Genomic DNA, 18565 nt, shown 5'->3' on the forward strand with positions numbered 1-18565 from the left:
CAGCGGTGATATTACATCAAATACATGTGACTGCTGCAGCCAATCGCAACCGAAGAGGCCAGTGATTGGTTGATGTTTTCAATGTGAAATCAGCACTGCAGCCGGGTAAACAAAGCCCTGTCGGGAAACTGAAACAAAAGCACAGAATCTCGCGGGTAAGGCCAGTTTCCGATTTGGAGATCCGGCAGAGTATCTCAAAACTGGACCAAAACAGTTCCGGATGCATCCATTCCGTTAGGATGCGGTTGTGTTACATCGAAAAGGAACAAACAGGATCCGGCACTAAAATCACTGTAAGTCAATCTGAAAAAAAAAAAACGATCTGTCATCATTAACTTACATTGATTTTGTTGCCGGATACGGTTTGTTCCATTTCGCAGACCAGACACACAACCGCAGCTTGCAGCAGCTTTGTGTCTGGTCAGAAAACGCTGCAAAACAGAATGGAATGCATCCTGATCAGTTTTGTCCCCATTGACAATGAATGGGGGCAAAACGGAACCGTCATGGCTATTTTAAAGATAATAAAACCGGATCCGTTCATGATGGATGCATGCGGTTGTAACAGAAGCGTTTTTGCAGATCCATGAAGGATCCGCAAAAAACACTAGTGTGAGAGTAGCCTTAAAAAAAAAAAAAAAAGAAAAAAAAAAAAAAAACGCTCTATTTATAATGCACTTACCTTCAGAGGGTTTGCCAGTAGCATGACTTGTGTAATAGATGCTGGGGGCAGGATAGGATTGAACGCTGCCAAGTCTGTCCCGGATGCCGGCTGCAACTTCACCTTCATTGTCTAAGTTCAAAAGTTTAAGAAGTTCTTTAATTACACCCCTCCTTTCCCTATAATTCATTCGCTGAAATCTGGTTTTTGACCTTTCATTTAACAGTGTTGCAATCTTAATACTTTATAATAATATAGATGCATTACACAAGTACATGAATGACGGTAATGGCAGTGTTAGTCGCTCTCTGACCTTGTTCTATTTTTTTCTATGTGCACAATGTAACTGCACTTGCTCACCTTCGGAACCGCTGCCTGAAAGAGAATATTTCGGATTGGCAGTGGGGCGGTATTAATCATCGAGATGATGACCACCAGGACATCGGGACGATCTGGAGGGCAATCCTTAGCAAAGTGCAGCAGTATACGAAAGCCATTCTTGTCATAAGCAGTGAGAGGGAGGAGGGAACCTGAAACACAATGGTAGAGCTCATCTGTCTGTCACGTAGCTTTATACTTTACCAGCAGACGTAGTCACCAGTGAGTGCCCAGAGTGAAGAGGGACAGTCACGCATGTACGTCACAGCTCCATTCACATGTGCGGCAAGTCACATGATTCACTCTGGGGACTCCGGCACCTCATTCCTGTTCTTATGGTGGGACAAGCCCTTTAAAAGGGAGAGCAAATGCCAACAATTATTAATTTGCTAGGGTTCAACTCCCAAGACTCTGAGAGATCCCCAGGATGATGGGACCTCAGCGCTAATTTAGCTTTTCCTAGCACAGCGCCATTCCCAGCCACCGGCTTCAACGTGTCCCTGTGGTGGTCTGAGAGGTTGGATCAGCACCAACCATCATGTCATGGCACATCTAACGATATGTGTAACACTGCATTTACTGGCATGTGACGGGAGTACGCCTTTACTGGTTAATAGACAACTTACTGGGTCTAATGGATTCCAAAGGTACAGTCACATTGGAGAGGGATATATAGGAGCCTTTCTGAGGACTTTCCTGCTGATGCGATAGGAAAAGTGGACTACTAGGAGCAACAGGCAAGGAGCCAAGTGACGGTGCAGAAACCATAGCTCCAACAGCATTTGGAGGCTGCACTGTCGGTATTGTGCTGGGAACGGTAGCAGAAGCTGAAGCCTTACTTGATGCTCTAAAATGGAGATAAGAATAAAATAAGATTAGATATCTTGGCATTTGCTCATTTGCTAATCAGCAAATACTATAACCCTTTATATGGATATGTATTTTTGCAAACCTTACCCCTTTGCTTCCTCCAAAAGTTGCTGCCCAAGCACTTCAAGCTCATGTAGTTTGATGCCACCTATAAGTGGGGCAGTTGAGGGCACTTCTATAGTAGTAGTAGTACTAAATACAGTAGTATAGGTAGTAGGTGAGGAGTAGGAATTAACCGATCCCATGGGTATTACTGGTTGTGCCAATAATGGGGTAGAGGTTGAGGTAAGTGGATCAAGTGACGGCCTTGTGAAAAAATCTATTTCTTTGCAGTCCACCTGAAAAAAAAGAAAGAAAAGCAGCCGGAGCTCAGGTTAAGCCATCCCTAAATATAGTCAGGCTTCATTCAGACAGTCGTGGTCAGTGCATTTTAGTGTCTGTATTATGGCCACAAATCCCAGCCTGACTGCAGTTCAAGTGATCTGAACTGACAGCCTCATAGATCCCTGGGTCATCCTGTAATACGGATGCTAAAATGTGTCCACATTTGTGACTTTGGGGTCCTTGTACAGAGGATCTGGCAGATTATCAGTATGAACACTCGTTCCTAATAATTTGCTTGTGTGACAGATGTCGGCAATCACCAGATAAACAAGCAAATGTTTCTTCATCAGGAGATCGATCGTTCTGCCGGCACAAAAAAAATCATAATTCCAGAGCAGCAGATTTTACTGCGCAACCAACAATCTGCTGAGCAGGAAAGATTCTCTACGGGGATAAGCGATCTCTATATCGACCACTGTTCTGTTCGCATCATTTGCACCCCCACTGAAGTGAATGGGTCCGCATCCGACCTGCAAAAAATGCGGATGGAATGCGGACCAAAAATGTTTGTGCGCATTAGCCCTTATTGAGAGCATCTGCTTCCTTCACGATAATCTTTCAAAACTTTAAAATCTTTAGATTTTACAAGAATAATGGAAATACCTGGAATATGTCCAACTTGGAGCTGGAAGATGATTCTATTGCTGCACTTGATGGTGGATCATCAATACCTTACAAAAGAGATTAAGAACGTTAGGAAGACCCAATGCTTTTTCATTTAATCCTCACCATGGATTATAAAGTAGATTTTATTAGCTGGTACATCACACACAAGAGAAAAAACTGAAAATATCTGGATAAAATATTCCCTTCTATAATAGTTGATTAATTTATATCCCATAATAATAACAGTAACATCACTCGCATCAGAATCTGGGGACAAGACAACTTGTAATCCACAAGAGTGGTCTTTCCAGCAGTAATGTATTACCTAGATGTAGAAGCTCTTCATCGAGTAAGCATAGGGAGTTGGACGCACTGTTCATGGTAGTAAGAAGGTGATCCAGAGAAGGGTGAGGAGGTCTGGACTGTGTGGGTACAAGTGGAGGAGGAGGGAGGATGGGGATCAATGCAGATGGCTGTTCTGCCGCATTTGGAAGTGGCTTTGGGTCTTCAGGTGGACTTGTGGACTCAAATCCTGCCAGATCGATTAGAGTGGGTAGACTGGTGCTTGACTCCGTCAATTCTGGTTGGAGAAAAAATAAATAAAAAATAGTCAAGAAGACAAGAAATATCCAGTAAAGTTTGTAAAGGGGTTATCCAAAAATGTTATACTGATGGCCTATCCTCAGGATAAGACATCAATATCTCATCAGTGTGGCTCTGGGGCCCGGAACTACACGGCTCGTCCATTGTGTAGAGTTACCACTCCTATACACTTAAGTGCAGTAACCGGCTCCGTCCATTACACAACAGACAAAAACGCCAGAGCTACTTAGGAACAGCGGATCGGCGTGGGTGTAGGCTGATGGACCCCCGCCAATGAGATATTGATGCCCTATCTTGAGGATGGGCCATCAATATAAAGGTCATATGCATAAGATGAACATAGGCCTAACCAATATAATGTGTATGGGGTGTCTTGACTCTCCACCCGAGGCAGATGTCAGGAGAATGAAGGATAAAATAAGTATGAATATGTGAAGCTGCTTTTGCTGGTTCCACCTTCCATCTACCTAATGGGGGTTCATCCAGGCCGTCTGTTGGACTCCCTTCTGTTCTCTCAGTCTTCTACATAGGGTTTGTAATTCACTTAGATTACACCTTTCATTAAAGGGGTTTTCCAGGCGTTTTACAAAACCCAGTCCTTTTCTTCTGCTCGATGGAAGATAGTTTTGTTAATACTTACCCCTCCATGGCGCCGCCAATGCTGCTGTATTCTCTGCGTTCTCTCACACCAGCTGCGGGCACTTCCTCTTGGGTCTCGACCACGTGTGTTCCTTTCTCTTCCTGTTCTTATGGAGCAGCACAGGAAGAGAAGGGCACATATCCAGCTGGGACCCGAGTGGAAGAGCCCGCAGCCTGTGTGAGTACACCAGAGACGGTGGCGCGATGGACGGGTAAGTCTTAACCAAGCGATCTTTCTTCCACAGGGCAGAAGTAAGGACGGTTGTTGTAAAAAGTTCAGACAACCACTTTTGAGGAATTTTATTAATAATATTTTGCAAAAATTTGAAAATGAACAGAACGTGCAATACTTACCTTTGTAACCTCTGCTGTTCCCACCGTGCTTTCTGCTTATCTTTCTCATGCAATGAAGTGACTTCCATGAGATGCCACGTGATCATGCCATGCGGCAATAACCTTTTTTCCGATCCTGACTCCACAAGCTTGAAGGGGTAAACCACTCTGAGCAGTGCTCCCACCACTTCATTTTTACCCTTTAGGGTAAATGCACATGATCAGGATTGCGTGCGGAAAAAATAGATTTTTGTACTTACCGTAAAATCCGTTTCTCTTCCATTCATTGGGAGACATAATCTTGACCTTGGGTACAGCTATTGCCAATAGGAGGCGACACTAATAAAAAAAAAAGTGCTAGCTCCTCCTCTCAGCTATATCCCTCCTGCAGACACTGAGCTAATCAGTTTGTACAAAAGAAGTAGGAGCAGCCAGGAGAAGCCAACAGCAAATAATAAAAAGGAAGAAAACCAGAGATGGGTCATCCTGAAGAACCAGAAGAACCCATCTAGGAGAATAGTACAGGGTGGGAGCTGTGTCCCCCAATGAACGGAAGAGAAACAGATTCTACGGTAAGTACAAAAATCTAGTTTTCTCATCCGCATGATTGGGGGACACAGTCTTGACCTTGGGACGTTCCAGAGCAGTCCCCAGGATGGGTCATAAACGAAGAAGCCATCCGGCCAATCCGAGGACCGCCGTCTGCAAAACTCTACGCCCCAGAGAAGCGTCAGAAGATGCAAAGGTGTGCACTCTGTAAAACCTGGAAAAGTGTACCCTGACGAGTAAAATGAGCAGTAACCCGGAAGGGTGGAGCTCGGCCACTGATGCGGTACGCTACCACCATGGCCAAACAAATCCATAAAAAAAATTTGATTTTTTGTACTCACCGTAAAATCCTTTTCTCGTAGTAGGCATTGGGGGACACAGCACCATGGTATATGCCCAGCTGCCACTAGGAGGCTGACACTAGAAACAAAAAAAGGGTTGGCTCCGCCCAGGTGGGCTATACCCCTCTGCAAGAGCCGAGATACACCAGTCGGTATAAAAGCAGTAGGAACGCCACACCTGAACAAACAGAAACTGAACGCCAACAAGTCTTCAACTGGGGAGACCCAACGACCACAAATCGCCGGGACCACAAACGAGAAGAAAACAAAACAATGGGCGGGACCTGTGTCCCCCAATGCCTACTACGAGAAAAGGATTTTACGGTGAGTACAAAAAATCCAATTTTCTCGTGCATGGCATTGGGGGACACAGCACCATGGGACGTCCCAAAGCAGTCCCTGAGGGAGGGAAGAAGAATGCCATGTCGCCAGTCTAAAGCACAGCTGCTTGCAGAACCTTGCGCCCCAGGCTAGCGTCAGCGGAAGCCAGGGAATGAATATGGTAAAACTTACAAAAAGTGTGAACTGACGACCAGGTGGCGGCCCGGCAGACCTGGGAAGCAGAAGCCTGATGACGCACCGCCCAGGAAGCCCCAACTGCCCTAGTAGAATGAGCGGTCAACCTGGAAGGAGGAGCACGGCCCTTTGCGATATAGGCCTCCTTGACAGCCGACCGAACCCAGCGAGAGATGGTGGCCTTGGAGGCAGGCAAACCCTTACGAGGACCCGCCGGGACCACGAAAAGGGAATCCGAACGACGGAAAGGTTCCGTGAGACGAAGGTACAGGCGGAGAGCCCGAACAACGTCAAGGGGATGGAGGGATCTCTCCCTAGGGTGAGAAGGATTAGGGCAGAAAGAGGGAAGGACGATCTCTTCATTGATATGAAAAGAGGAAACCACCTTTGGAAGGAAAGAGGGAACGGGCCGCAACACCACCTTGTCCTGATGAAAAACCAGGAAAGGTGAACGGCAAGAAAGCGCCGCCAGTTCGGAAACCCGGCGGATGGAGGTGACCGCCACTAAGAAGGCCACCTTGAACGAGAGAAACGACAGAGAAACCTCTGCCAGAGGCTCGAAGGGAGAAGACTGAAGGGCGTCAAGGACGAGATTCAGGACCCACAGCTCCACAGGAAAACGAAAGGGAGGGGCTCGGCGAGCGACACCCTGGAGAAAAGTCCTAACCTGAGCCCGTGAAGCCACGGGACGCTGGAAAAGGACTGAGAGAGCCGAAACGAAGCTGAGGTAAATTCGGGTGGGACAGAGGGCCCTGTGAAAGGAGATCGTGGCGCAGGGGAAGCCGCCACGGAACGTCGGCGAGCAGAAACACCAGATCTGCGTACCACGCCCTGCGGGGCCAATCCGGAGCCACCAGGATTGCCGGAACCCGGGCTGCCTTGAGACGCTTGAGCACTCGGGGCAGGAGAGGAATGGGGGGAAACAGGTACGGGAGGCTGAACTGAGACCAAGGCAGAACTAGGGCGTCTACCGCGAAAGCCTGGGGGTCCCTGGACCGCGCGACATAGCGCGGGACCTTGTGGTTGAGACGTGACGCGAAAAGATCCACGTCCGGAGTTCCCCATCGGTGACACAGTTGGAGGAACACCTCTGGGTGTAGAGACTATTCGCCCGGGTTGACTAGCTGACGACTGAGGAAGTCTGCCGCCCAATTGTCGACCCCGGGAATGTGCACTGCGGAGAGGACGGGAACGTGGCTCTCCGCCCAGCGCAGGATGTGGGAGGCTTCCTGCAAGGCCATCACGCTCCTGGTGCCCCCCTGGTGGTTCAGATAAGCCACGGCGGTGGAATTGTCCGTTTGAACCCGGACAGGGAGACCGCGAAGACGTGGGGTCCAGTGAGACAGTGCCAGGAAAATCGCCCTGAGCTCGAGCACATTTATCTGCAGGGAGGACTCCTGAGCAGACCAAAGACCCTGGACTGAGAGAGAGTCGAGGACCGCTCCCCAACCCGAGAGGCTTGCGTCCGTCGTGACCACCTGCCAACTGGGGGGAAGGAAGGAACGGCCCAGGGACACCGTCCGAGGAAGCAGCCACCAGGCAAGGTCCTGGCGAAGCTGAAGAGGGAGACGAACCAGGCGATCGAGGCCAGCTTGGGACTTGTCCCACCTGGATAGGAGGAACAACTGAAGGTCCCAGGAGTGGAATTGGGAATAGGGAATGGCCTCGAAGGAAGCCACCATCCTCCCCAGGACGCGCATACACGTCCTGATAGTCAGAGAAGACGGGCCGCGGAGAAGTGTCACCCCCGCCTGAAGGGAGGCGATCTTCTCTGGGGGGAGAAACACCCGCCCGAGGCGAGTGTCGAAAATCATGCCCAGGAAAGGCATCCTCTGGCATGGGACAAGGGAGGACTTGGAGTGGTTGACAAGCCACCCGAACTGAGCAAGAGCTGAGAGGGTGATGTGCAGGCTGGACAGGTTGTCCTCCAATGACGGGGCCCGAATCAGAAGGTCGTCCAGGTAAGGTATCAAGGCGACCCCCCTGGCACGAAGAAGGGCCATGAGAGGCGCTAACACCTTGGTGAAAACCCTCGGAGCAGAGGCCAGGCCGAAGGGCAGGGCCACGAATTGGAAATGAAGAGAACCTACCGCGAAGCGAAGGAACCTTTGGTGGGAGGGGGCAATGGGGACGTGGAGATAGGCGTCCTGAATGTCGATGGACGACAGGAACTCGTCCGACTCCAAGGAGGCGATCACCAACCGGAGGGATTCCATACGAAAATGACGGACCCGGACAAAGCGGTTTAACGCCTTTAGGTCCAGGATAGGACGGAGTGAACCGTCCTTCTTGGGGACCGTAAACAGATTCGAATAGAACCCCCGGAAGCGTTCCGACTCTGGAACCGGAACGATGACCCCTAGAGAGCGAAGGGAACGAATGGCCTGAAAAAAAAATTCTGCCCCGGAGGGGGACCTGGGAGGCGACGTCAGGAAGAACCGACCTGGCGGAAGATCGGAGAATTCGATCCTGTATCCGGAGGAAACTACCTCCAGAACCCAAGCGTCTTCCACACTTGCTTGCCAGACGTTCTGAAAGGCGAGCAGACGCCCTCCCACCTTGACCGAGTCATGCAGAAGGGGGCTTAGTGGACTGGGGGCGAGCAGGCTTGGGCTTGGCCTTAAAGGAAGGCCCAGAGGCCTTCTTGTCAGATCGGGCAGGGGGGGCCCGAAAGGACTGCGCCCAAGAGGACGACCCAGGGAAGCGACGGCGGCGAGGCTGATTCTGGGGAAGAAGAGAGCTCTTACCACCAGTGGCCTCCGAGATGAGTTCTTCCAGACGCTTTCCAAAGAGCTTCCCACCGAGAAAGGGAAGGGAAATCAGAGCCTTCTTGGAGGCGGAATCTGCCGCCCAAGAACGAAGCCAGATGGTGCGGCGGATGGCCACAGAGTTAGCGGCCGCACGGCCCGATCGGCGGGCCGATTCCATAGAGGCATCGCAAAGAAATTTGGACGCCTGGTAAATTTGAGAGGCAAGCACCGCCAGTTCCCCCTGGTCCGAGTCTGGGGGAAGAGCGCGGACAAGTTGTTTTGCCCAGATAGCGCAGGCCTTAGCCACCGAGGAGGCGGCAAACGCAGGGCGGATAGCGGCACCCGCTGCAACGAAAACGGACTTGGCTAAGGAGTCGACCCGTTTGTCAGCGGGGTCCGACAAGGAAGCCGCGTCAGCCAGGGGAAGGGTAGTAGCCTTAGCCAGGCGAGCAACCTGAGGATCTACCTGAGGAGGAACCGTCCAGGTATTTACAGATTCCTCAGAAAAAGGATAGGGGACGTCAGAAGCCTTAGTAAGATGAAGGCGCCGATCAGGATGACGCCACTCCTTAGCCAGAAGCGCGTCCAGATCCTCGTGATTCGGGAAGACCACAGTGGAGCGCCTAGACCGGCGGAAGGACACCGACTCCAGGGAGGAGGAAGAAGGAACGTCCTGCACATGGAGCGCATCATGGACGGCCTTGATGAGGTCCTGAACGGCCGCAGACATCGCCGAACACCGCTCTGATTCTGAATCAGAAGCGGAGGAGTCCCCAGGAACGGCGGAAGCGGCTGAAGAAGAAATTTCGCCCGACTCAGACCTAACCGGGGAGTGATCCGGGGTAGCTGAGGAAGAATGGGACCCGGCCGAGGCAGCGCGAGGTCGCTTGCTGGACCTCGTACCAGAGCGGGAACGGACATCCCCGGCGGGGGGATCCCTGCCCGAGGCGGCCGCAATCTGAGCGGGCAGACGGTCCAAGGACTGTGCTAGGGATTGGGAGAGGCTGGCAAGGTTACCTATGGCCTGGGATAGGGTGGCAGCCCATTCTGGAAGGACCGACAAAGAGGGGGCCGCAGGGGCGGACTGGGTGGGCCTGGAGGGAAGGCACTGCACGCAGAGAGAGGAAGACTGACCGCATAGAAACTTCCTATTACACACTGAACAGGCGTAATGAGTGGAAATGGCGGCAGGGGGAGAGGGGGCCCGACCAGAAGAAGACATGAGGGCGATGGAGGAGCCTGCAAAGCAAAAAAGGAGTCAGCCAGAGGCCGCCTACCAGACCCAAGGTGCTGTGTCCCACAGAAACACGTCCTGAGAGCCGAGACGCAGGAGAAGCCGTAGAAGCGACAGCTGCAGGCAGGACAGGAGCCGGTAGTAGAGGAAGACACACCCCCCAGCAGCCCGCGCTGGCGCTGGATTGGAAGGAAAAACGCGCCTCCCAGGGCGCCACCCACAGAGGGGAGGGAGAAGCGAAAAGCCCGGGAAGGCAGAAGGCGGAGACGGAGCTCCGCCCTACGTGACCTGCGGCCTAGGCTGGGGAAAAAAGCCGGGGCCTCGAGTAGAAAAAACGCCGCCGGAGACGTACGCCTGCGGTCGCGGTAACGCCCGGAGGCAGCAGCAGAAGCGGGGACGCAGTGAAGGCTAGGTAGGAGTAGGAGGAAACCCGTAAGTACGGGAAGGAGCCGACAGAAAGAATCGGCCGTCTTAAAGGGCCAGGCCCTAAAAAAAAAGGGAGCCCCAAAAGAAAAAAAAATTTCCACGAAAAAAGGATGCCCAGCAAGCGTGCAGTGCCCCCTGCTAACTAAAAAGGGGGACCAGAACAAGAGGGGACACAGGGGGGATCACCTGAACATGGGGGGGAGGGGTGAGTACAGGATACTGCCATACTCACCTTCCGACGTTTTCAGGCGCAGCAATGACCACCCCCTCGGCGGACTCAACACGGGAGCCGTGGGTCCGCCGGAATTCCACTGCGGAAGCAGATAAGTGGGGACTGGGTGGTTGCCGGGTACCTGAGTACGCGCCCGCAGGGGGGCAACTAAAGTGGATCACGATGGAGCCACCCCTGCATCAGGAAGAACCCTGTAGAAAAAAAGAGAAAAAATAAAAAATAAAATTAGCAGGATGACCTGCAAAACAGGTCATGTCTGCCTCCTACGGACACTAGAACTAGACTGGTGTATCTCGGCTCTTGCAGAGGGGTATAGCCCACCTGGGCGGAGCCAACCCTTTTTTTGTTTCTAGTGTCAGCCTCCTAGTGGCAGCTGGGCATATACCATGGTGCTGTGTCCCCCAATGCCATGCATGAGAAATGGAAACTTTGGACACAGCCAGCCCTCGTCTCGGTCCCACTGGAATGTCGAATAATGACTTAGTTCGTCGCAAAGAGGACGTCTAAAACCGATAGATGCGAACGGCCCGAACCAAAACCAGAGTGTGGAACGACTGTTCCCAAGGAGGAGACGTGGCCGGACAAAAGGAAGGGAGAATGAACCCTACATTTAGATGGAATGCCGACACAACCTTCGGAAGGAAGGACTAGACCGGACGAAGGACTACAATGTCCTGATGGAGGATGAGGAAGGGCGACATGAAAGAGCTGCTAGTATCGACACCCTATGGATGGAAATGACTGCCACCAAAAAGGCCACCTTGTAAGACAGGAAGCAAAGAGACACCTGCTGCAAAGGCTCAAACGGAGAGAACTGTAGAACGCTGAGCCCCAGATTAAGTCCCAGGGATTCAACGGAAGTTGGTAAGGGGGCGTAGCGTGTGTGCCACCTCCTTCAGAAATGTCTGAACCGCAGCAAGGGAAACCAAATTCCGTTGAAAAAGAATGTTGTCTGGATCTCAAGGGCCAAAGAACTGCAGCTGTGAGAAACTTGCCCCCCATGGGGGAAGAAGTAGGAATGCCCGAAGGCAAAGGCCCCACACACCATACCGAACTGCCAGAAGCGGTAAGCCACAGGAAGGCTCCTTCGGTGTGTAGCCCCTTGATGAGGGGCGCTACACCGGAACAGAGGGGAGTTGCGGAATCGAGGGCTGTGGTGACCCGAATGCTGGCGGGAGACAGAGGTTTTTACCAGAACCTCTGGTCCTCCTTTTCTTCTGGAGCATGGAAGGAGCAGGAGGTTTGGGTGACCCCCTGGTCTTCTGTCTCCTGGTTGGGAGTGCAGGCAGTTTTACAGACTGCCTGAAACTCCTGCTAAAAAAGGAAAGAAGATAAAACAAAAAATCTGCAGACCTGCAGAGCAGGGAGGTCTGCCTCCTACGGACACTAAGCTAAAACTGATTAGCTCAGTGTCTGCAGGAGGGATATAGCTGAGAGGAGGAGCTAACACTGTTTTTGCTTAGTGTCGCCTCCTAGTGGCAATACCCAAGGTCAAGACTGTGTCCTCAATGATACGGATGAGAAATCCACACTGTAGGTCATGTGCATTGTATTCTAGGAAAATTTGAAATACTCATGCACACGATGCAGATTTTTTCAGTGCGGATTTTGACCTACGGTGCGGATTTTAAAATACGCAGCATGTCAATTTATTTTATTTTCCCTGACCGGATTTTCTCCATTCACTTCAATGGGGAGAGTAAAATCTGCATGCAAATCCGCACGTAAATCCGCACCAATTGATGGATTTCCCTGTGAATACCTGCTGATTTCAGTGCGGATTGTCCACACTTAAATCCTGAACGTGTGAATGTACCCTTAAAGATAAGGGAGCTTAGTGATCAGATGGCACTGACCGTTATTGTTCGTTATCTCTGGAAGTTCCAGATCACCATTGATGTCTTGGCCTTCTACAAGCTTCTTGTACATATTGATGGCACGAGACAGGTTGTCACTGGCTTGGAGAATGTCGACTGTAGAAATAAAAAAGAGAAGAAAGCCGTCACTGAAATGAGAAGGTTATTTTACAGCATAACCTCACATAGTGCACAAAGTGCCGGCGATGTGCATGGTGACCGATTACAGTCCGGCTTCCATATTAACATCACAGGCGAAAACTGCAACAGACAACATGGGCACTTTTTGTCTACTATAGTTTTTATAAATGACACTCATCATTGTCTGCCAAAGCCAAATAACACTTACATCCTTAAAAGATTTGTCTGGGTTCAGAGCTGAATCCGGACATATCTCCATCTTCACCCCTCCGGCCCGCGATATGAGCATTAGACCATTTCATGCTCCGATGCTCTCCTTTGCCCTGCGCTGATTTGCGCAGGGCAAAGGCATTTTTTGGACATCCGGTGATGTACTAAGCTCTCCATGGGGACTGCTATGCAGAGGCTTCCGCCTAGCAGTGAGCCCGGTGATGTCACCGGCTAGGCGTAAGCTTCCGCCTAGCAGTGTGCCAACGTAAACAAAAAAGCTCTTGCCCTGCGCAATAAAGTGCAGGGCAAGGGAGAGCATCAGAGCATGAAGTAAAGATGGGGATACGTCCGGGTTCAGCTCTGAACCTGGACAACGTCTTTAAAAGATGCCGTGTTATATACCTGTGTTCTGCACTGAAAAATACCTCTGCTAATCCTCCTGGAAAAGTACGAATAAACTGACAACTGGGTGTTACTATTTCCCTTTTCAATAGGGTGTGTCCCTAAATCACACTGACACTGTCTACTCACTGACAAGAGGGTCACAGTGTTTAAGAACCCCACTGACGAGTGGAATGTGAACATCTAGTTACCAATTTGTTCATACGTTTCCAGGAGGAACGGTACAATGCAGAGGCCTACGATAAGACATTTAAAAATATTTTTTTTTTATGGTGGATGGAAATATTTAGTAAAAAATAGGTCCTTTTTCCCTGACATGTCTCTTTAGTATATATTTGCATTCCCCATGTAATAACCCTTCTGGAGCATCTGTTGTTATTACTCTTTGTTGTGCCATTCTATCATTAGTCTTTCTAGAAGTTATTAGCAGTGAATTGATAGCAGTTTGCACTAAAGATCCACATGGGTGTTACCAGTTGGAGATGTGTCACTTCACAGTCTGACGGCACTGATTGGATAGTGTCAGACTGTGCAGGGACACAACCCCAACTGGTAACACCCAGCTGGACCTTCATTGCAAACTGCTAGTAATTCATTCGTAACTTCTAGCAGGAATAATAAAGGAATGGCACAACATAGAGCAATAAGAATAGATGCTACAGGATTGTTATTACATGGGGGATACAAGTAGCTACTAAAACAGACATGTCAAGAGAGGGGACGGGTTGTCGTTAAGACTTTAAGACACCACACAAGAAAATAAAATAGCAATACAGAGATTATAATCTCCTACCAAGGCTGCTGTCATTATCCTCCGTCTCGCTGGCCATTTTGAACAGGGTGAGTCTCTTGCTCTCGCATCTTTCAAACAACTCCTACAAAAAGCAGAGTGTTAAGATACAACTGTGTGCATACAGAACAGACCTCAGGCAGACTGACAAGCATATTGTTATCGAACGGGTATTCCCATCTTATAAAGTGATGGTATACTACTAGGATATGCCACCACTTTATGATCAGTGGGGGTCTGCCCCCCCCCCCTCCGATCCCCGATCCATAGAATGAAGAGGTTGCAGCGCTGATAAATGCAATCCCTTTAAAACTGAAAAAGTCTGAGAAGCCAGAAGGTGCTCCCAAATGAACCCCCCTAGTCAGTAAGAAGTGCCACCCTGCTGACTGGCGGATCATCGGGCCATTTAGTGGATACCCTCTAATCTTACAGAAATCCTAAAATAAAGAGCTCTGTCTGGTGACAGACACCATTTACGTAGGCTGGAAAACGTACAATTGCCCTGGGCTATAAGCAGCCACTCACAGCGTGGACTGGGCTGTAGACTGGGAATATGGAAAGGCAATGGACCCATGTCCCTCTTTATGCCAGAATCTTGTACCACTGAGATTGATATCATGTATGGGGTCTGCTACATGAAAGGGGTTTCCCATAATGGAAAGTTATTACCTATGCAAAGGATATAGTGATAAAGTATTAGATCACTCGGGGCCCCACCAATCACTAGTATGGGGGTCCCAAGTCCCCATTCCTCACCAGTGCAACTGCAGTGAGAAGGGGCATTTTCAGTCAACTGTTTCCAAACCTAGCAGGATCGACAGAGGTCTGGGTGCTGAGATGGAATGAAAGGGCAGGAGCATCCCCCCCCCACGGCAGATTTTAAGGGGAAAGAAGGGTCGTATACTGGATTTCAACATGTCCGATGCCTTTTCTTCTCACTGGAGATAATCTCTCGGCGAAGGTACCTGGCTAAAAGATCACTCTCCTGTCCCCATCACCAACGTGTTATGATCGTACCTTCATAAGCTCCTTGTCCCCCTCGGAGGACTCGTCTTTGCTGTAATGCGTCAGCATTTCCTGCAGCAGCTTCACGTTGTTCTCCACTTCTTCCAGGGTGTGGACTCTCTTACTCACCCTCTGCATTCTCACCTCGTCCTGAGGATTACAGGATCGGAAGACACAAGGAGAAAAGCAGATGAGACTCTAGTCCAAGATTGATCCCACCCGTACACTAGATCCAAACTCCTTCCGAGCTGCTGACCTAAAAGAGTCATCCCACCCATACACTACATCCAAACTCCTTCCTCAGCTGGTGCTCTGAGAAATGAGTATCATATCAACACCTCAAGGCTTTTATGATCATCCATGGTCCAGACAGCTAGGATTGCAGTGAGGCGTGGATGATGATGGTCTATTGCTGGGATCATGACGGGTCATGCTTTGCCAGACACCCGAGCTCTATCCCTTGTTTCACTAACTAGTGGTCTGAAAGGTGCAAGATCAAATCTACTTTATTCATTTGCTCATGATTTTAATAGCTCTGTTTGCTGTCAGTGAATGGAGACTTTCATGTTGCTGTTTCATGTTGCTGCCTGTCGAGGGCAGTGGCAATTTGACATATAGAACCAAGATGGCAGCAATAAGAAAGTCATAGGAGCTGAGCTTCAGTAAACTACACTCTGCGCGGAGCCTTTTGCTGCTTTCATTGCTAATTTCCAGCGCCTTGGGTGCCTAAAACAGCTAACCAGTGGGGGATGCTGGACCCCCACCAATCTGAAACTGACGACCTAGATTGGGGATAGGTCATCAATAGTATTTGCGATCATTGTGGTGGGGGATCTGACAACTGTGATACTCACTGATTTCTAAAAAGAAGCAGCAGCGGTGTAAGGGAAGTAGGGGTGGGATGTCTCCTGTGCACTAGGCTTCTTTCAGAGGCCAGATGATGGTCCATGGCCATGTTGCCTCTGAAAACGCCGTGCAGAGCTGCCAATTTCCAAATGGATAAGATGCTTTCCTGGCTGTGCTTTATTCTAGTGGTCAGCCGGGGTCACACAGATGAGACCCCACCGATCAGGTAATAGGACGGGCAATATAGCAATATGCTATAGGGACACGCTCACCTCCTTCACCATGGATTTAATCAGCTGGTTTGCTTCCTGGAGATCATCTGGGTTTTTACTTTTCAACAGCCGGGCTAACAGCTGAAATATAATGTGAGAAGACAAGACATCATTTATAATGAGGGTGCGACCAACGAGCACGGGCACACGACCCTCTTCTTACCTTAGACCTCTCTTCATCGTCAAAAATTGGATTTTTGGGTCGCACTGGAGGTGACGGGATCAATGTTCGATCCGCTGGGATCACAGGATCAGCAAGCACAATTCCTGGGAAAGAGATTTACAGGGAGGTTACAGATAATCTACACGAACTGATTTCTTTCACAACATGATGACACGTCAGCGACAGTGCCAGGGGGAAGCACAGAGTAGCGCCCCTGGGTAAATCACTGACAGAATTCTACCCTTTTATTAGGCTCTGTGGGGGCATACACTAGTAAATGGCAGCCGCTCATCCAAACAGACTCTTGTGGCTGGTATTGTAAGCTCAGTCCCATTCACTAAAGGTGCAGTTGCCTCTATGTGCTGATGATTGGCAGGGGTCCCGGGTCAGGCACCCACTGACCAAATATTGGCAGCCTATAATAAGGGTAGATGGCCAGCGTTTAGAAGGTATAGAGCAGTGATGGTGAACCTTTTAGAGACCCAGTGCCCAAACTGCAACCCAAAACCCACTTACTTATCGCAAAGTGCCAACACGGCAATTTAACCTGAATGCCAATATACTGTAGTATCTCTTCCATGTACTATAATAGCCTGCCTACATTCAATGCGCCGCCTGTACTGTTCATAGTGCGCCCTGCGCTGATGAATGTCAGGAAAAGTCTAAGGCATATTGGTACACCATAGACCTTTTCCAGGGTGCGGGTGCCCACAGAGAGGGCTCTGAGTACCCCATGCCATAGCTTCGCCACCACTGGTATAGAGGAAACCGTACCTTGTCTCTTCAGCATCTGGTACGCATCCTTTATTTTACTCTCCTCGGGAAGAGCCACCGTCCAGCTGTATAACAGGCCTACAACCTTGCTCTTCACCTTCTCGGACACCCTGTCTCCCAGGTACTGTGAAAAATAATGGTGATGATATCCTGACTACATTACATATATTTTACTATATCAGTGACGAATGTACAGTGACAACCAATGACTGCACTCTCGTATGTCACGCAGACCTCCTGAGGTCAGGTTCACACTCACCTTTGGAGATACGACCTTAATCAGCTCATTCAAAAAGCGAAATTTGCCAACCTCGCTGTGAAACCTTCTCCCGCAGTTCTTCATGCAGGCTTCCAAAACCTGTAAGGGGAGCACAGCCGTAAACACCCTGCACCCCACATCCAGGTCGTGCTGCCAACTTTATCATGCAGTTTGGTCTTTTAGAAAATTGCAACTGCTCGATCCTATGGTCAGGGGAGAGTCTGAAGGCTCCTATACACATGAGATGGTCGTGGGTGCTGCCAAAATAGATTGGTTTGACCTTCATTTCTCTAACATGCATGGCCAGCCTTGCCCATTTGTACTAGTCTCTAGGACTGCTGCCTTTGTTTTGTCCCCTTTATCCTTATAAGTCCTGTCCCTTTAAGACTCTTAAAGGAAATGTGTCATCACAGCTTTGGATGCTTCATCCGAAGTCACTTCGTTCATAACTTTGGAATAATACTGTACGGAGATCTGTCTCTGTACAGTAGTAGAATGTATGGGCTCTGATGAGCCGAAGTTAGTTATTGGCGAAGTCGCGCGTGACTTTGTTGAAGAACTTTGGTAGTTGATTTTTAAAGTGGAAAACCAGTTTAAAACTTGAAACCGAACTCGGCTTCGGTTCCAACTAGTACTTCGGAACCGAAGCCGAGTTCGGTTTTTACGTTTTAAAGTAGTTTTCCACTTTAAAAATCAACTACTAAAGTTATTCAACGAAGTCACGCGTAAGTTCGCGAATAACTGACTTCAGCTCATCGGCGCCCATACATTCTACTACTGTACAGAGGCGGATCTCCGTACAGTATCATTCCAAAGTTTTGAACAAAGTGACTTCGGATAAAGCATCTAAAGCTCGCTTCACTCAACACTAATCAGAAATTGACCTATTTTTTGCATCATGTTTTTACGTTAAACATATTAAGAATTTTACACACAATAGGTGATATCACAGCTTTTCTACTCCCTCCTGACCTCTGCACAGGTCACAGGTCACGCCTACAAGATAATTACGAGAAAACACATTTGTCTTGTTCATCACTTTTTCTGATGAAGAATTAGAATCTGCTGGTACGCTGCACCCCAGAAGACTGGGACCAGGGAGGGTGAGGTACTCACGGTGAGGGCCTGCAGTGCTTCCCATTCCTGCGGGGACTGGATCTTATGAGCCAAGAGTCTGACTGAGATCTGTGGACTGAGAAGACAACAGAAATATGACGAGACTTCATCCGTGAGGAAAGAAGGAAAGCACCAGCTAATGCATGGCTGGACATTCCCAGGGGCAGGAGTCAAAACACTGCCCAGGTTAACTGGGTTGTCAGAGTTAG

The 18565-nt window shown here is 49.6% G+C and overlaps 1 protein-coding gene across 1 annotated transcript in view; it reads right to left on the reverse strand.

The window, feature by feature from the left end:
* GGA3 (golgi associated, gamma adaptin ear containing, ARF binding protein 3) overlaps positions 1-18565 on the reverse strand; it is a 36080-nt gene that overhangs the window by 13916 nt on the left and 3599 nt on the right. The window contains exons 3-16 of the mRNA XM_040435673.1: positions 18357-18432; positions 17241-17339; positions 16982-17105; positions 16208-16311; positions 16045-16125; positions 14939-15076; positions 13925-14006; positions 12379-12495; positions 3225-3479; positions 2897-2964; positions 1997-2247; positions 1666-1886; positions 1022-1191; positions 683-793 (exon numbers count right to left, since the gene is read on the reverse strand). Coding sequence (XP_040291607.1) covers positions 683-793; positions 1022-1191; positions 1666-1886; positions 1997-2247; positions 2897-2964; positions 3225-3479; positions 12379-12495; positions 13925-14006; positions 14939-15076; positions 16045-16125; positions 16208-16311; positions 16982-17105; positions 17241-17339; positions 18357-18432 — 1897 coding nt within the window. The remainder of the gene's footprint in view (positions 1-682; positions 794-1021; positions 1192-1665; positions 1887-1996; positions 2248-2896; positions 2965-3224; positions 3480-12378; positions 12496-13924; positions 14007-14938; positions 15077-16044; positions 16126-16207; positions 16312-16981; positions 17106-17240; positions 17340-18356; positions 18433-18565) is intronic.

Source organism: Bufo bufo, chromosome 6 (genome assembly GCF_905171765.1).
Source record: "Bufo bufo chromosome 6, aBufBuf1.1, whole genome shotgun sequence".
Taxonomy (NCBI): Eukaryota; Metazoa; Chordata; class Amphibia; order Anura; family Bufonidae; genus Bufo; species Bufo bufo.